The sequence below is a fragment of the Leucoraja erinacea genome, chromosome 28 (genome assembly GCF_028641065.1).
Source record: "Leucoraja erinacea ecotype New England chromosome 28, Leri_hhj_1, whole genome shotgun sequence".
Classification (NCBI taxonomy): domain Eukaryota; kingdom Metazoa; phylum Chordata; class Chondrichthyes; order Rajiformes; family Rajidae; genus Leucoraja; species Leucoraja erinaceus.
Window position 1 is genome coordinate 28,548,344 of NC_073404.1, and position 12,598 is coordinate 28,560,941.

General features: G+C 43.4%; 1 protein-coding gene across 2 annotated transcripts in view; it reads left to right on the forward strand.

The window, feature by feature from the left end:
- supt6h (SPT6 homolog, histone chaperone and transcription elongation factor) overlaps nucleotides 1-12,598 on the forward strand; it is a 68,884-nt gene that overhangs the window by 36,097 nt on the left and 20,189 nt on the right. For both annotated transcript variants that reach the window (XM_055658123.1, XM_055658124.1), the window contains exons 14-21: nucleotides 183-312; nucleotides 1,554-1,704; nucleotides 3,645-3,799; nucleotides 5,271-5,466; nucleotides 5,940-6,082; nucleotides 8,063-8,180; nucleotides 9,284-9,360; nucleotides 11,134-11,269. In XM_055658123.1, coding sequence (XP_055514098.1) covers nucleotides 183-312; nucleotides 1,554-1,704; nucleotides 3,645-3,799; nucleotides 5,271-5,466; nucleotides 5,940-6,082; nucleotides 8,063-8,180; nucleotides 9,284-9,360; nucleotides 11,134-11,269 — 1,106 coding nt within the window. The remainder of the gene's footprint in view (nucleotides 1-182; nucleotides 313-1,553; nucleotides 1,705-3,644; nucleotides 3,800-5,270; nucleotides 5,467-5,939; nucleotides 6,083-8,062; nucleotides 8,181-9,283; nucleotides 9,361-11,133; nucleotides 11,270-12,598) is intronic.

Genomic DNA, 12,598 nt, shown 5'->3' on the forward strand with positions numbered 1-12,598 from the left:
GTTTCCGTGCTCTCTTAAACTAACTAAACTTTAAAAAAAACTACGCTGTGTTGTGACTAGTCCAAGTATTGCAGCGTCGTACTGTCACTGCCTTTTTAATGCTTTATATGTTTTGTAATATCTAGAGATAAATCAAAGATCTACACTTGTTAACACATCTTGATGGGCTCTCTGTCTTGCAGATGGGCTTGCAAAGAAATTTGGGCTGACTCCTGAGCAGTTTGGTGAAAATCTCCGAGACAGTTACCAGCGCCATGAAACCGAGCAATTTCCTGCGGAACCACTGGAATTGGCGAAAGATTACGTCTGCAGGTTAGCAAAAAAAGTTACTCACTGCTTGGGGTTCATGAGTAAAACACACAAAGTGCTGGAGTAACTCAGCATATCTGGAGGACATGGATAGATGGCGTTTCAGGTCAGGACGACTAAAGAAGTCTGAAGAAGGGCCTTGACCGTCTATTCCCTCCACAGATACTGCCTGACCCGCCAAGTTCCTCCAGCATTTTGAGTTTTACTCCAGATTCCAGCACCTGCAGTTCTTTTTGATGCAATTTTATTGCTTGGTGTTCATATTAGGTTTTCGATTTTTTTTTACTATATGTCAAAAATAAACTTTGCAAAATTAAAAAATTATTTGCAGTACAGAAGTCATCATATTTTTAGTGTCTGTACATTCAATAGTGTCGTACTCAGTAGTGTTAACACCAGCCTTTACACAAAAATGCCCCTGACCCTCATTCACCTCCTGGGGTGATATCCCTTCCCTTCTTTGAGGGGTGTCCCCACCGGACTGTGCTCCTCAATGTCCAGCAGCGGAAGGACCCTAGACTGTAGTCCTCCCTTGGCGTTGGTTGCACCCAGCTTCAGCGCGTCCCTCAGCACGTACTCCTGCAGTCTGCAGCGGGCCAGACGGCATCATTCCCCGACGGACAGCTCGCTCTGCCGAGTGGTCAAGTTTCGGGCCGAGCAAAGGCCGTCCGTCTTTCACCGAGTTGACAGATTTCGGCCATTCGACCCATGAAGTCTACTCCACCATTCAATTGTGGCTGATCTATCTCTCCCTCCTAACCCCATTCTCCTACCTTCTCCCCATCACCTCTGACACCCGTCTCCTGTTGAGTCCCCGGTAACAGCCCGTAAATCAGAAAGTCCTCTGTTGCGGAGCTGTTTGGGATGAACTGCGACAAGGACCCTTGCATCATTCTCCATACCCTCTTCACAAATACACGCTTTGGAAGAGGTGGGGAACCGTCCCCTCCACGTAGCAGCCGTCCGAAGGGCAGCGTGCGCTGGTAGTGTGACTCTGACTGCAGGTAGGGCCTGACTGGGAGTGGTCCTCTCCCTGCCAACCCAGTGAGGTTTAGATAATTACGGTACTTATAATATTTTCCCACCTCCCTTCCAATGCATAAAGTTGTGTGTACATACTTCCCTGTTTAACTGTCATTCAACGCCAACGTGGAAACATTTAATGATCTTATTGAACTTAATACTTGACGGAATATAGATTTGTTAAAGATCTATACCCATCTGTTAATATTTTAATCTTTCAGCCAATTTCCAACCCCTGAGGTTGTACTGGAAGGCTCCCGATACATGGTGGCCATGCAGATTGCCCGAGAACCATTGGTCAAGCAGGTTCTAAGACAGACCTTTCAAGAGAGAGCCAAGATAAACATTACTCCCTCGAAGAAAGGCAAAAAGGTAATGTGTGATTCATGGAGTTTCTGTATATAATGCAAGGGTCGCAAAATTGGAATTTTGTTTTGTCTTCACTTACAGCATATCAAATACAGGACGCAAATGCATACATTTTTGTTGTGATGGTGTGCACTAAATTCAGATACAAGCCTTTCCACCCACATCCCTATTCCAGCACTGAAACTGGATAATAGCAGCACACAGTAAACTTAATCCATAGTTATAATTAGCCGAGAATACAAGCGGGCGGCAAATAAAATATGCCTAATGTAGTAGAAGCAAGGAACTGCTGGTGCTGGTTCACATTTAAAAAAAAGCCACAAAGTGCTGGAGTAACTCAGTGGGTTTGGCAGCATCTCTCGATAGGAGAGATTTTGTTTCGGGACCCTTCAGACTGCTTTTGGTTCAGGGCCGTTCTTCAGACTAGTTCTTTAAGAGGATCCCAACCCAAAACATCACCTATCCATGTTCTTCAGAGATGCTGCCTGACCCGCTGAGTTACTCCAGCACTTGTAGCTTTTTATCTAACCTAGCTTCTGCAGTTCCTTGTCTACCACATTAGGCATATTTTAATGCCTATTTTTTTTACCTAATTTAGTTTGATTTGCAAGGAACAAAGTTATCTGAAATAAAAGCAGAAAAATGGTTAAAAAAAATACTGGAGTGTAGAAAGCAGGAACTGCAGGTGCTGGTTTATTTTTTTAAAAAGGTAGAAGTGCTGGAGTAACTCAGTGGGTCAGGTTTAGAGTAAAACGATACCCGTGGAAGGAGGATTAGGTGCAGGGACCCTTCCTCAGATGATGAAAGTCTTGCACCTGAATTGTTAACAGTTTATCCTTCCACAGATGCTGCCCAACCTGCTGAATATCGCCAGCATTTTCTGCTTTTTATTTCGGATTTCTAGCATTTTTGTAATTTCATCCACTCTTAAAATAAATAAAATGTTCTTGTATTATTATTTTATGAATAAACATGGATATATATATATATTAAATGTACATAGGACATTTTTTCCTGAGTTTACATATTCTGTTGTGCTGCTACAGGTAAGAATTTCATTGTTCTGTCTGGGACACATGATGATAAAAAAAGCTATTGCCTTGACCATTTCATCAACAATTAAACTCTAATGTACCTTATTGTGATGTGTATTTATACAGCAAAATCTTGAAGTAACCATCTCGGAGCCTAAGGTAGACAAACTGCTGGAGAAACTCAGCGGGTGAGGCAGCATCTATGGAGAGAAGGAATCAGCGACGTTTCAAGTCGAGACCCTTCTTCAGACTGATGTCGGGGGAGGGAAAAAGAAAGGAAAAGGCAGAGACAGTAGACTTGTGGGAGAGCTGGGAAGGGGGAGGGGAAGGAGGGAGAAAGGAGAATGATAGAAAGTGGTTTATCATTGATAAAAGATGATGAGAATTATTTTGTAACTTTTAGAAAGATGGTGTCTGCATTGCTATGATACAATTGAAATGCACTTTGGAAGTGCCTGACTTCAGTAACACCAGGTATTTCAGAAACTTATCAACATTTAAAAAGTGTCTCGACAAGAAACGTTGCCTATTCCTTCTCTCCATAGATGCTGCCTCACCCGCTGAGTTTCTCCAGCATTTTTTGTCCACCGTCGATTTTTCCAGCATCTGCAGTTCTTTCTTACACATCTCAGAGCCTAAAATCTGACAGAAAGTTCTGAAAATGAATCCTTTGGAGATTAGGTAACATAATATATCGCAATCCTGCATTGTGAAAGTTGGTATTTAAATATAGGATTAGGCAAAAACTGGTATGATTAAATTAAACGTGTGGGAAGAAACTGCAGATGTTGGTTTACAAATAATCATTTTCAGAACCGTGGTAATATTTCTAAAAAAAGGCACGTCCACAGAAGAAATATTGTAAATAGGAGTTTTCGGTATTGTAACATTTGGGTTTTATGGTTTCAGGACATTGATGAAGTGCACTACGCTTATTCTTTCAAATACGTAAAGAATAAGCCTGTCAAAGAATTGAGAGATGATCAGTTCTTGAAGATATGCCTTGCTGAGGAAGACGGCTTGCTAAGTATGGAGATCTGTATTGACATGAAGGGACTTGACAGGTGAGTTTTCACAATTGGCGATAGGAGAGGGGAGAAAGATGCTGACCTGACCCATGGTACCGCAGTGTGAAGGATGTATATTTTATGATACCGTGATTGTCATTTTTATAATAACATCTTTCCAAAAAATTCCCTGTGATCTCCTTGTAGCATTGAATTTTGGTTCTTGGGTTCGGGTTTTGATTGTTACCAGATTACCTCGACAGATTAGAGTTCACGGTTCTCTTTTTCCTGTTTATTTTTCACTGCGTTCCATAAAAATTAATTGCAGTTCCTTGAAATATGTCAAGGGCCTGTCCCGCCTACGTGATTTTTTTCGGCGACACCCGTCATAGTCGCAGCAGGTGGCCGAAAATTTTCAACATGTTGAAAATCCAGCGGCGACCAGAAAAAGGTACAACTCTTTGGGCGACTACTCACGACCATACAGGCGTCACCCCGTGACAATTCGACACGTGACGCCCGTATGGTGTCATCGTCAATTGCTGGGTGTCTTCTCTGGTGTTGCTCTGCCATCTTTATTGCAGCCATCTTTAGCTTGTGCTTGTTTTGGGGGCTAGTCCCCTTCAGTTTTCTCTTCAGAATATAAAAGGCATGCATGCTCAATTGGGTTCAGATTGGGTGATTAACTTGGCCACTCAAGAATTGACCATTTTTTATCTTTGGAAAAACTCCTTTGTTGCTTTAGCAGTATGCTTGGGATCATTGTCTTGCTGTAGAATGAACCGCCGGCCAATGAGTTTTGAGGCTTTTTGTTGAACGAGCAGATAGGATGTGTCTCTACACTTCACTTTTCATTATGCTACTACCATCAGCAGTTGTATCGTCAATGAAGATGAGTGAGCCAGTAGCTTCACCAACCATACATGCCCAGTCCATACCCTCACTACTGTGTTTCACAGATGAGGTGGTATGCTTTGGATCTTGGGCAGTTCCTTCTCTCCTCCATACTTGCTCTTGCCTTCAATCTGATATGCTAATCTTCATCTCATCTGTCCACAAGACCCTTTTCCAGAACTGTGGTTGTTTTTTTAAGTACTTCTTGGCAAACTAACCTGACCATCCTATTTTTGTGGCTAACCAGTGTTTTGCATCTTGCAGTGTAGCCTCTGTATTTCTGTTCATGACGTCTTCTGCGGACTGTGGTCATTGACAAATCCACACCTGACTCCTGAAGGGTGTTTCTGATCTGTTGGACAGGTGTTTGGGGATTTTTCTTTACTATAGAGAGAATTCTTCTATCATCAGCTGTGGATATATTTGTGGTATATTTAACAAACGCACATTCCACAAATTTCCACCGTTTTTCTGTTACAACGACAGCAAACGCAGAGAGTTTCTTCATCACTGCAATTGGAAAATCCTGGCTAGATTTTGCCTCCTGCTGACATTTAATCAGCGAGACTAGAATATGGTGCCATATTATACCAGGCAATGAATTTGTTTTGTGGTTATGTCTCCCATCTTTTAGTTACGGCAATGAGCAGACCTATTTTGATGAAATCAAGCAATTCTACTACCGTGATGAATTCAGTCACCAAGTGCAAGAATGGAACAGGCAACGCAGCATGGCAATCGAGCGGGCTCTGAATCAGTTCCTCTACCCACTGATGGGCAAGGAGCTGAAAAACAAGTTGCTCATTGAGTCACGAGATTATATTTCAAAGGTATCTCATGAATACTTGACCTCTCTCCAAGCGTTCTGTTTGGCACGTTGTAATGCTGGTTATAGATGCAGCAACAGGTTTTAATTCAATGAACAGCAATTCTTGTATTGAATACAAATACTTGAGAATCAGCTGCAATCTTGTGACAAGATCGGTCATAAAAAGACCTGGATGGTTTTGTAGACACAAAGTGCTGGAGTAACTCAGCGGGTCAGGCAGCATCTCTGGAGATAAAGGATCGGTGACTGATCCCGACCCGAAATGTCACCCATCCTTTTTTCTCCAGCGATGCTGCCTGACCCGCTGAGTCACTCCAGCACTTTGTGTCTATCTTTGGTCTAAACCAGCATCTGCATTTCCTTTCTACACGCTGGATGATTTTTGCCCTTTAACATGTCTTTAACATATTTGCATGAAAACATATCTCTTTTTGTCGAAAGGGGCTAATTTTCTACAATTGGTCTTTTTGCTAGTGTTGCAGTCGCAAGCTATACAACTGGTTGAAGGTTGCGCCATATCGGCCTGACCAGCAAAACGATGAGGATGACGATGACTTTATGGAGGAAAGTCAGAGCAAAGGTGTCCGAGTGTTGGGGATGGCGTTTACAGACGAAAGGTATGTGTGCAAGGAAAGATCCGTATACACGTGTAGATGTTTATGCATAGAGAAAATCTTGGTTTCAAAAGCAAGAAGTTGTTTATGTTTTCAAAATGCATCGCCCTGAATGCTATTGTTAATCAATTCCACTTGTGATTTAAACAACAACTTGCAGTTCCACATAGCTGTATGCATTCAGATAAAATACACTATGATGCTGTATATATTTAAAACAAGAGTCATTTGCTCAAATATTTCAGTGATCTATACATGTTCATTAAATACATTAGGATGTAGAGCAGACATACCACATGGATATCATTTAAATAGAATATTCTCCCAGTTTTGTTCTTTAATTTGTGTACTTTGGTGATGTAAGGGCTATTAACCTGTTAAAAGATCTGACTCTGAAACTCAGTACTCAATGAAAAAAGGAATCTTTACTCAAAGCATCAATTTAACTTGCCTATTAATCTTATTGGAGGTCATAGCCTCAGAATTAAAGGATGTTCTTTTTGGAAGGAGATGAGGAGGAATTTCTTTAGTCAAAGGGTGGTGAATCTGTGGAATTCTTTGCCACAGAAGGCTGTGGTGGGCCATATCAGTGGATATATTTAAGACAGGGGATAGATAGGTTCTTGATTAGTATGGGTGTCAGAGGTTATGGGGAGAAGGCAGGAGAATGGGGTTTGGAGGGAGAGATGGATCAGCCATGATTGAATGGCGGAGTTGACTTGATGGGCCGACTGGCCTAATTCTGCTCCTATCTCTTATGATCTTATTGGGAAAGGATGTTGATTCATTATAATCAAGCCTTCTGTGTCTCCACCATGTAGTGGTTTGTGAATATTGTCATGGTACTGTCTGAATAAGGGTCTCGACCCGAAACGTCACCCATTCCCTCTCTCCAGAGATGCAGTGTGGCCCACTGAGATACTCCAGCTTTTTGTGTCTGCCATGGTACTCTCGTTCCTTTGAATCATTTGAAATGAGAACTTCCTCTGTACACAAAGCTGCTGGCGTGAGTGGCCTGGAAAAAAAAACAAAATGCTGGATGAACTGGGTGAGACAGTATCTGTGGAGGGATTGGACAAGCCACATTTCGGGTTGGGACTCGCACACCAATTCAGACTATGGGCGTCCAGTCTCTTTACACCTTGCAGTCTTTGTGTGTCTTAAGGTTGATAGTCATATAGTGCTGAAATAAGCCCTTTGGCCATATATCCTTCTAAACCTATCCTATCCATGTACCTGGCCAAATGGTTTGTAAACATTATGATAGTACATGCCTCAACTACCTCCTCTGGCGGGTATCATAAATGTTGTTAATTCTCGGCACAGTCTCATTTATGGCGTGCTTTTAAAAATTGCAATCTGTAAACAGAACAGTGTAGATTCATTTGTTTGAAGAACAATCAGACAGAATCATTAAGACTATTTATGATTTCTAGCATAGAAACGTAGAAATTAGGTGCAGGAGTAGGCCATTCGGCCCTTCGAGCCTGCACCGCCATTCAATATGATCATGGCTGATCATCCAACTCAGTATCCCATACCTGCCTTCTCTCCATACCCTCTGATCCCCTTAGCCACAAGGGCCACATCTAACTCCCTCTTAAATATAGCCAATGAACTGGCCTCGACTACCCTCTGCGGCAGAGAGTTCCAGAGATTCACCACTCTCTGGAAAAAAGTTCTTCTCATCTCTATGGCATGTTCATATGTCATATATATGTGTGTAAACTGCTGTTGTATAGACCTGTAATCACCGCCAGATAATTAGTTTAAGAAGGAACTGCAGATGCTGGAAAAATCGAAGGAAGACAAAAATGCTGGAGAAACTCAGCGGGTGAGGCAGCAACTATGGAGCGAAGGAATAGGTGACGTTTCGGGTCGAGACCCTTCTTCAGATGGGTCTCGACCCGAAAAGTCACCTATTCCTTCGCTCCATAGATGCCAAATAATGAGTGGTTTCTTTTGTGTTTTCGTTTCCACCAGGGATGCGCCGTCATTCTGTTCTCTTGTCAATGGTGATGGGGAAGTGACAGACTTCCTTCGACTGCCTTATTTCTTAAAGCGGAGGAATGCCTGGCGTGAGGAAGAACGAGAGAGGAAGGTAAGATAGCTTGCTTCAATGCAGTGAAACGCAAACTGTACTGATAGTGTGCAAAATGGTACCCGGTTTGAGTAGAAATTTAAGAGATGGAGGAGAGACATTGGATGCTGTCTGCCAAGATTTCTGCAAACATTTTTGCACTGCCCCTCAGTTTTTTTTGTGACATTGCCAGCAATTACTCTCCATTTTTTTAATTTATCTTGGATAAAAGACAAATACACCATTCATGAAAGTTGTGCCAAGAGTTAGTGTTATATAGTGACGTATAGGGAAGAGATTTGAACTTTTTTTTTTGCCTTCCAACACAGTGGGGAATGTGGAGGAGTCACTGTGGTGGATGTTTATGTTACAATGTGTTTTGTGTTCCGTTGCTTTTTATTTGCATGACTGACTTGGCAAATGAAATTCCTCGTATGTTGCAAAACATACTTGGCGAATAAATTATTATTGTGATTGTCATTACCGCATGGGAACGTGCCTCAGTCCATGCCGACTAAGATGACCCATCTAAGCTAGTCCCAATTGTCTGGGTTTGGCTCTTATCTCTCTAAACTCTAAAGAGAGTTTAGTTTAGAGACAAGCACGGCACGGAGTCAGCCCCTTCGGCCCACCAAGTCCACACCAGCCGGAGATCCCCGCACATTAACACTATCCTGCACCCACTAGGGACAATTTTTACATTTATCCAGCCGATTAAACTGCAAACATGTACGTCTTTGGAATGTGGAAGGAAACCAAAGATCTCGGAGAAAACCCGCGCAGGTCACGGGGAGAACGTACAAACTCCGTACAGACAGCGCCCGTAATCGGGATCGAACCCGGGCCTTCGGCACCGCAATCGCTGAAAGGCAGCAACTCTACTGCTGAGCCACCGTGACTGCTTGGATGAGATGGGCTGAAGGGTCTGTTTTCCTGCTGAAATATAAGAGAATCCATGTGGAAAAGAAGAACAGATTGATGAGATATAAGACATAGGGGCAGAATTAGGCCATTCGGCCTACAGAGTATGCTCTGCCTGGATTTGTTTGCCGAAGGGTGATCTTGTAAACGGTCTTAAAAGAGCGAATTTCCCGCAGCTTGATTCTCCATCTCTTTGTCCACAGGCAAAGGATATTGAAAGCTTGAAAAAGTTTCTTCTGAGTAAGAAGCCTCATGTGGTGGCGATCGGTGGGGAGAACAGGTGAGAATCCATGTTGTTGAGTTAGTATTTAGCCAAGGAACGGGTTTTAATTATTTCAAAACGATATTTAAATTGTTTTCAATTATTGAAGAATAATTCTGTTTTGCCCAACATTTGTCATGTTTTTAATAGAATGGTTTTGAGTGATACATTATTGTCACAGGTACCTGGTGTATCTAGATACAGTGAAACGCTTTGTTTTGCTTACAACCTAGGCGGTACGTAAGTGTGGTCACGTGTCGGCACCGACAAAGTAATAGATGTACCGAACAGTCCTATCTACTGCCTGCCACCTCATGTAACAGCAGCCCCCCCCCCCGCCAGTTGCCCCTCCGTTCTCCATGCGCCCCCCCCTCCCTTTGTTTTCGCCGCCTATAAAACTTAAACGTTTTATAACATTATAAATTCAATTCAGCCTTAAAATTTATCTGAGAAATGTGTAAGTTGTCTGATTCATATTTCACATTTTGTCTATTTCCCACACATCTGTTGTCTTACCCCTCTCCCCGGGACAGATATAGGTAGAGTACGTCTATTTCAGTTTCGTTTATTGTCACGTGTACCGAGGTACAGTGTAAAGCTTTTGTTGCGGGCTATCCAGTCAGCGGAAAGGCAATACTTGATTACAACCGAGCCATTCACAGTGTACAGGCACATGATAATGGGAATAACGTTTAGTGCAAGGTGAAGCCAGCCAAGTCCAGTCAAGGATAGATCATAGTTAATGGCAAGGTTGGGCACCTTCTTGGACGCAGGATATGCGTTCCATCCCTCCGGCACGACTTATTCTTCGCAATAGCTATCAACTCCAACGTGATCTCGCCACTACCGGTCTCATTTTCCCCTTCCCTCCCCTTCCTGCTCATTCCGCAACTGTATAGTTAACTCTTCCGTCTTCCCAGACAAGATTCCGCACCTGTTTACCCACCTCTTTCCTTCGCGCCGTCGAAGGGGGCAAACAATACACTCAGGTGGAGCGGCGATTCTCTTGTTCGGTTTAGAGATACGGCGCGGAAACTGGCCCTTCGGCCTACTGAATCCGCGCCGACCAGCGATCCCAGCACGCTAGCACTATCCTACACGCTAGGGACCGTTTACAATGTTTACCAAAGCCAATTAACCTGCAAACCTGCACGTCTTTGCGGTGTGGGAGGAAACCGGAGCACCCGGGGAAAACCCACGCAGTCACGGGGAGTAGATATAGTCATTAGAAATCATTGTAACCACCATATTTCAATAGTCCGTAGAGTTAATTTGATGCCATGGTTGACACCGTAAAAATGTCTCGGCGGTACAAAAAGCTGGAGTAACTCAGCGGGGCAGGCAGCATCTCTGGAGAAAAGGAATAGGTGACGTTTCGGGTCGAGACCCGAATGGGTCTCGACCCGAAACGTCACCTATTCCTTTTCTCCAGAGATGCTGCCTGCCCCGCTGAGTTACTCCAGCTTTTTGTGTCTATCTTCGGTTTAAACCGGCATCTACAGATCCTTCCCACAAATGTCTCCTAAATACGCTGAGACGGCACTATTATTTTACTGATTTGGGGTACTGTGAAGGCCAGACATTTCCTTTAAGGAAATAAATCAGGGGCCAGTTTATCTTCTCCATCTCCAACAAATAGGCAGCGATTCCATTTCATAATGTTCCCACCGGTGTTTACACGGACCATTTTAATCCTCGGGGTTATGAATGTCGGCGTTTAGATGTACTCTTTTGCATAGACATTGGACGTTTTACTTTGGAGACTGAAGTTGCAGATGTTTCTCTGTTTAGGGACGCACTTATGGTTGTAGAGGATATAAAACGAATTGTCAATGAACTGGAGCAGGAGCATCAAATGTCACCTATTGGAGTGCACTTGGTGGACAATGAGCTGGCCCTTCTCTATATGAATAGCAAAAAGTCCGAGGTAATGAATGCGTAACTCAAAAAGCGACCTAAAATGAACTAACGGCTTGTGGCGAACAGCACACAGACTGGGCAAAGGGAGAATGGGAGCAGGCCGAGCCACATAGATATGAAGTGTATTGTGCCTCATACAATCGGAGGATGATGCACAATGCATTGTCTCATTCAAATTGGTCTATTGAAGATCACTTTAACATCAAAGTTGGACACAAAATGCTGGAGAAACAGCGGGAAAGGCAGCATCTCTGGAGCGAATGAATGGGTGACGTTTCGGGTTGAGACCCTTCTTCAGACTGCTTCCTACTCACTTTAACATTAGATGGCATCCGGCATTTTGTGTCCAGCCTTGGTGTAAACCAGCATCTGCAGTTCCTTCCTACATATAAAATAAGAGGCATAGATTAAGGTCTATCGAGTCATCGAGTGTACAGCATGGAAACAGACCCTGCGGCCTAACTTGCCCGTACCGACCAAGATGCCTCATCTACACTAGTCACACCTTTGCACGTTAGGCCCATATCCCTCTAAACCTTTCCTATCTATGTACCTGTCCAAAGAATGTATTTTTCCCCAAGGTAGAGGTATCAAAATTAAGAGGGCAAAGGTTTAAAATGAGAGGAATTAATTTTAATGGGGATTTGAGGGGATGTGGCTTTTTACACACCATGGCTGTTAACTGCAATGCACTGCCAAAGGATCTAGTGAAATGAGATACAATTACTATATTTAGGAGCCATTTCGACAAAAGTTTGAATAGGCAAAGAGTATAAAGATACGGATCTAATCGTGGAAAATAGGATTTGTGTACGTGAGCAAAAGATTGGCATGGACATAGTGGGCGTGAAGGGCAGCATAGACATGGTGGGCCGAAGGGTCTGTTTCTGTGCTGTACACCTCCATGATACTGTGACTGTTTTAAAAAAATAAATATGATGGCCCTAGAGAAAAATAAACCCGAGCGATGAAGGTATTTGAGGAAGGGTCCAGACCTGAAACATCACCTACCCACGTTCTCCAGAAATGCTGCCCGACCCGCTGAGTTGCACAGCCGTTTGTGTTTCCTTTTGTAAACCAGCATCTGCTTGTTTGCTTGATTCTAAGGTGTCCGTTGTTGTTTGTCAATTTAATGTTGAGAAACATCGTTAGAAGAGTGGGAGACTCTCTCCACGTGTGATTTAGTGAGAAATACAGGTCCACCAGCCGATTTTCCAGCACCCTTGGTTCCAGGGCCTTTCTGGATTATCCGATTTGCCGGACCAACCGAGGTCACGGTCTCCGAGAGGAGTCCAACGGTACCGGAACGGTCGGCTTAGGCCGCCGGAGGGGGGTG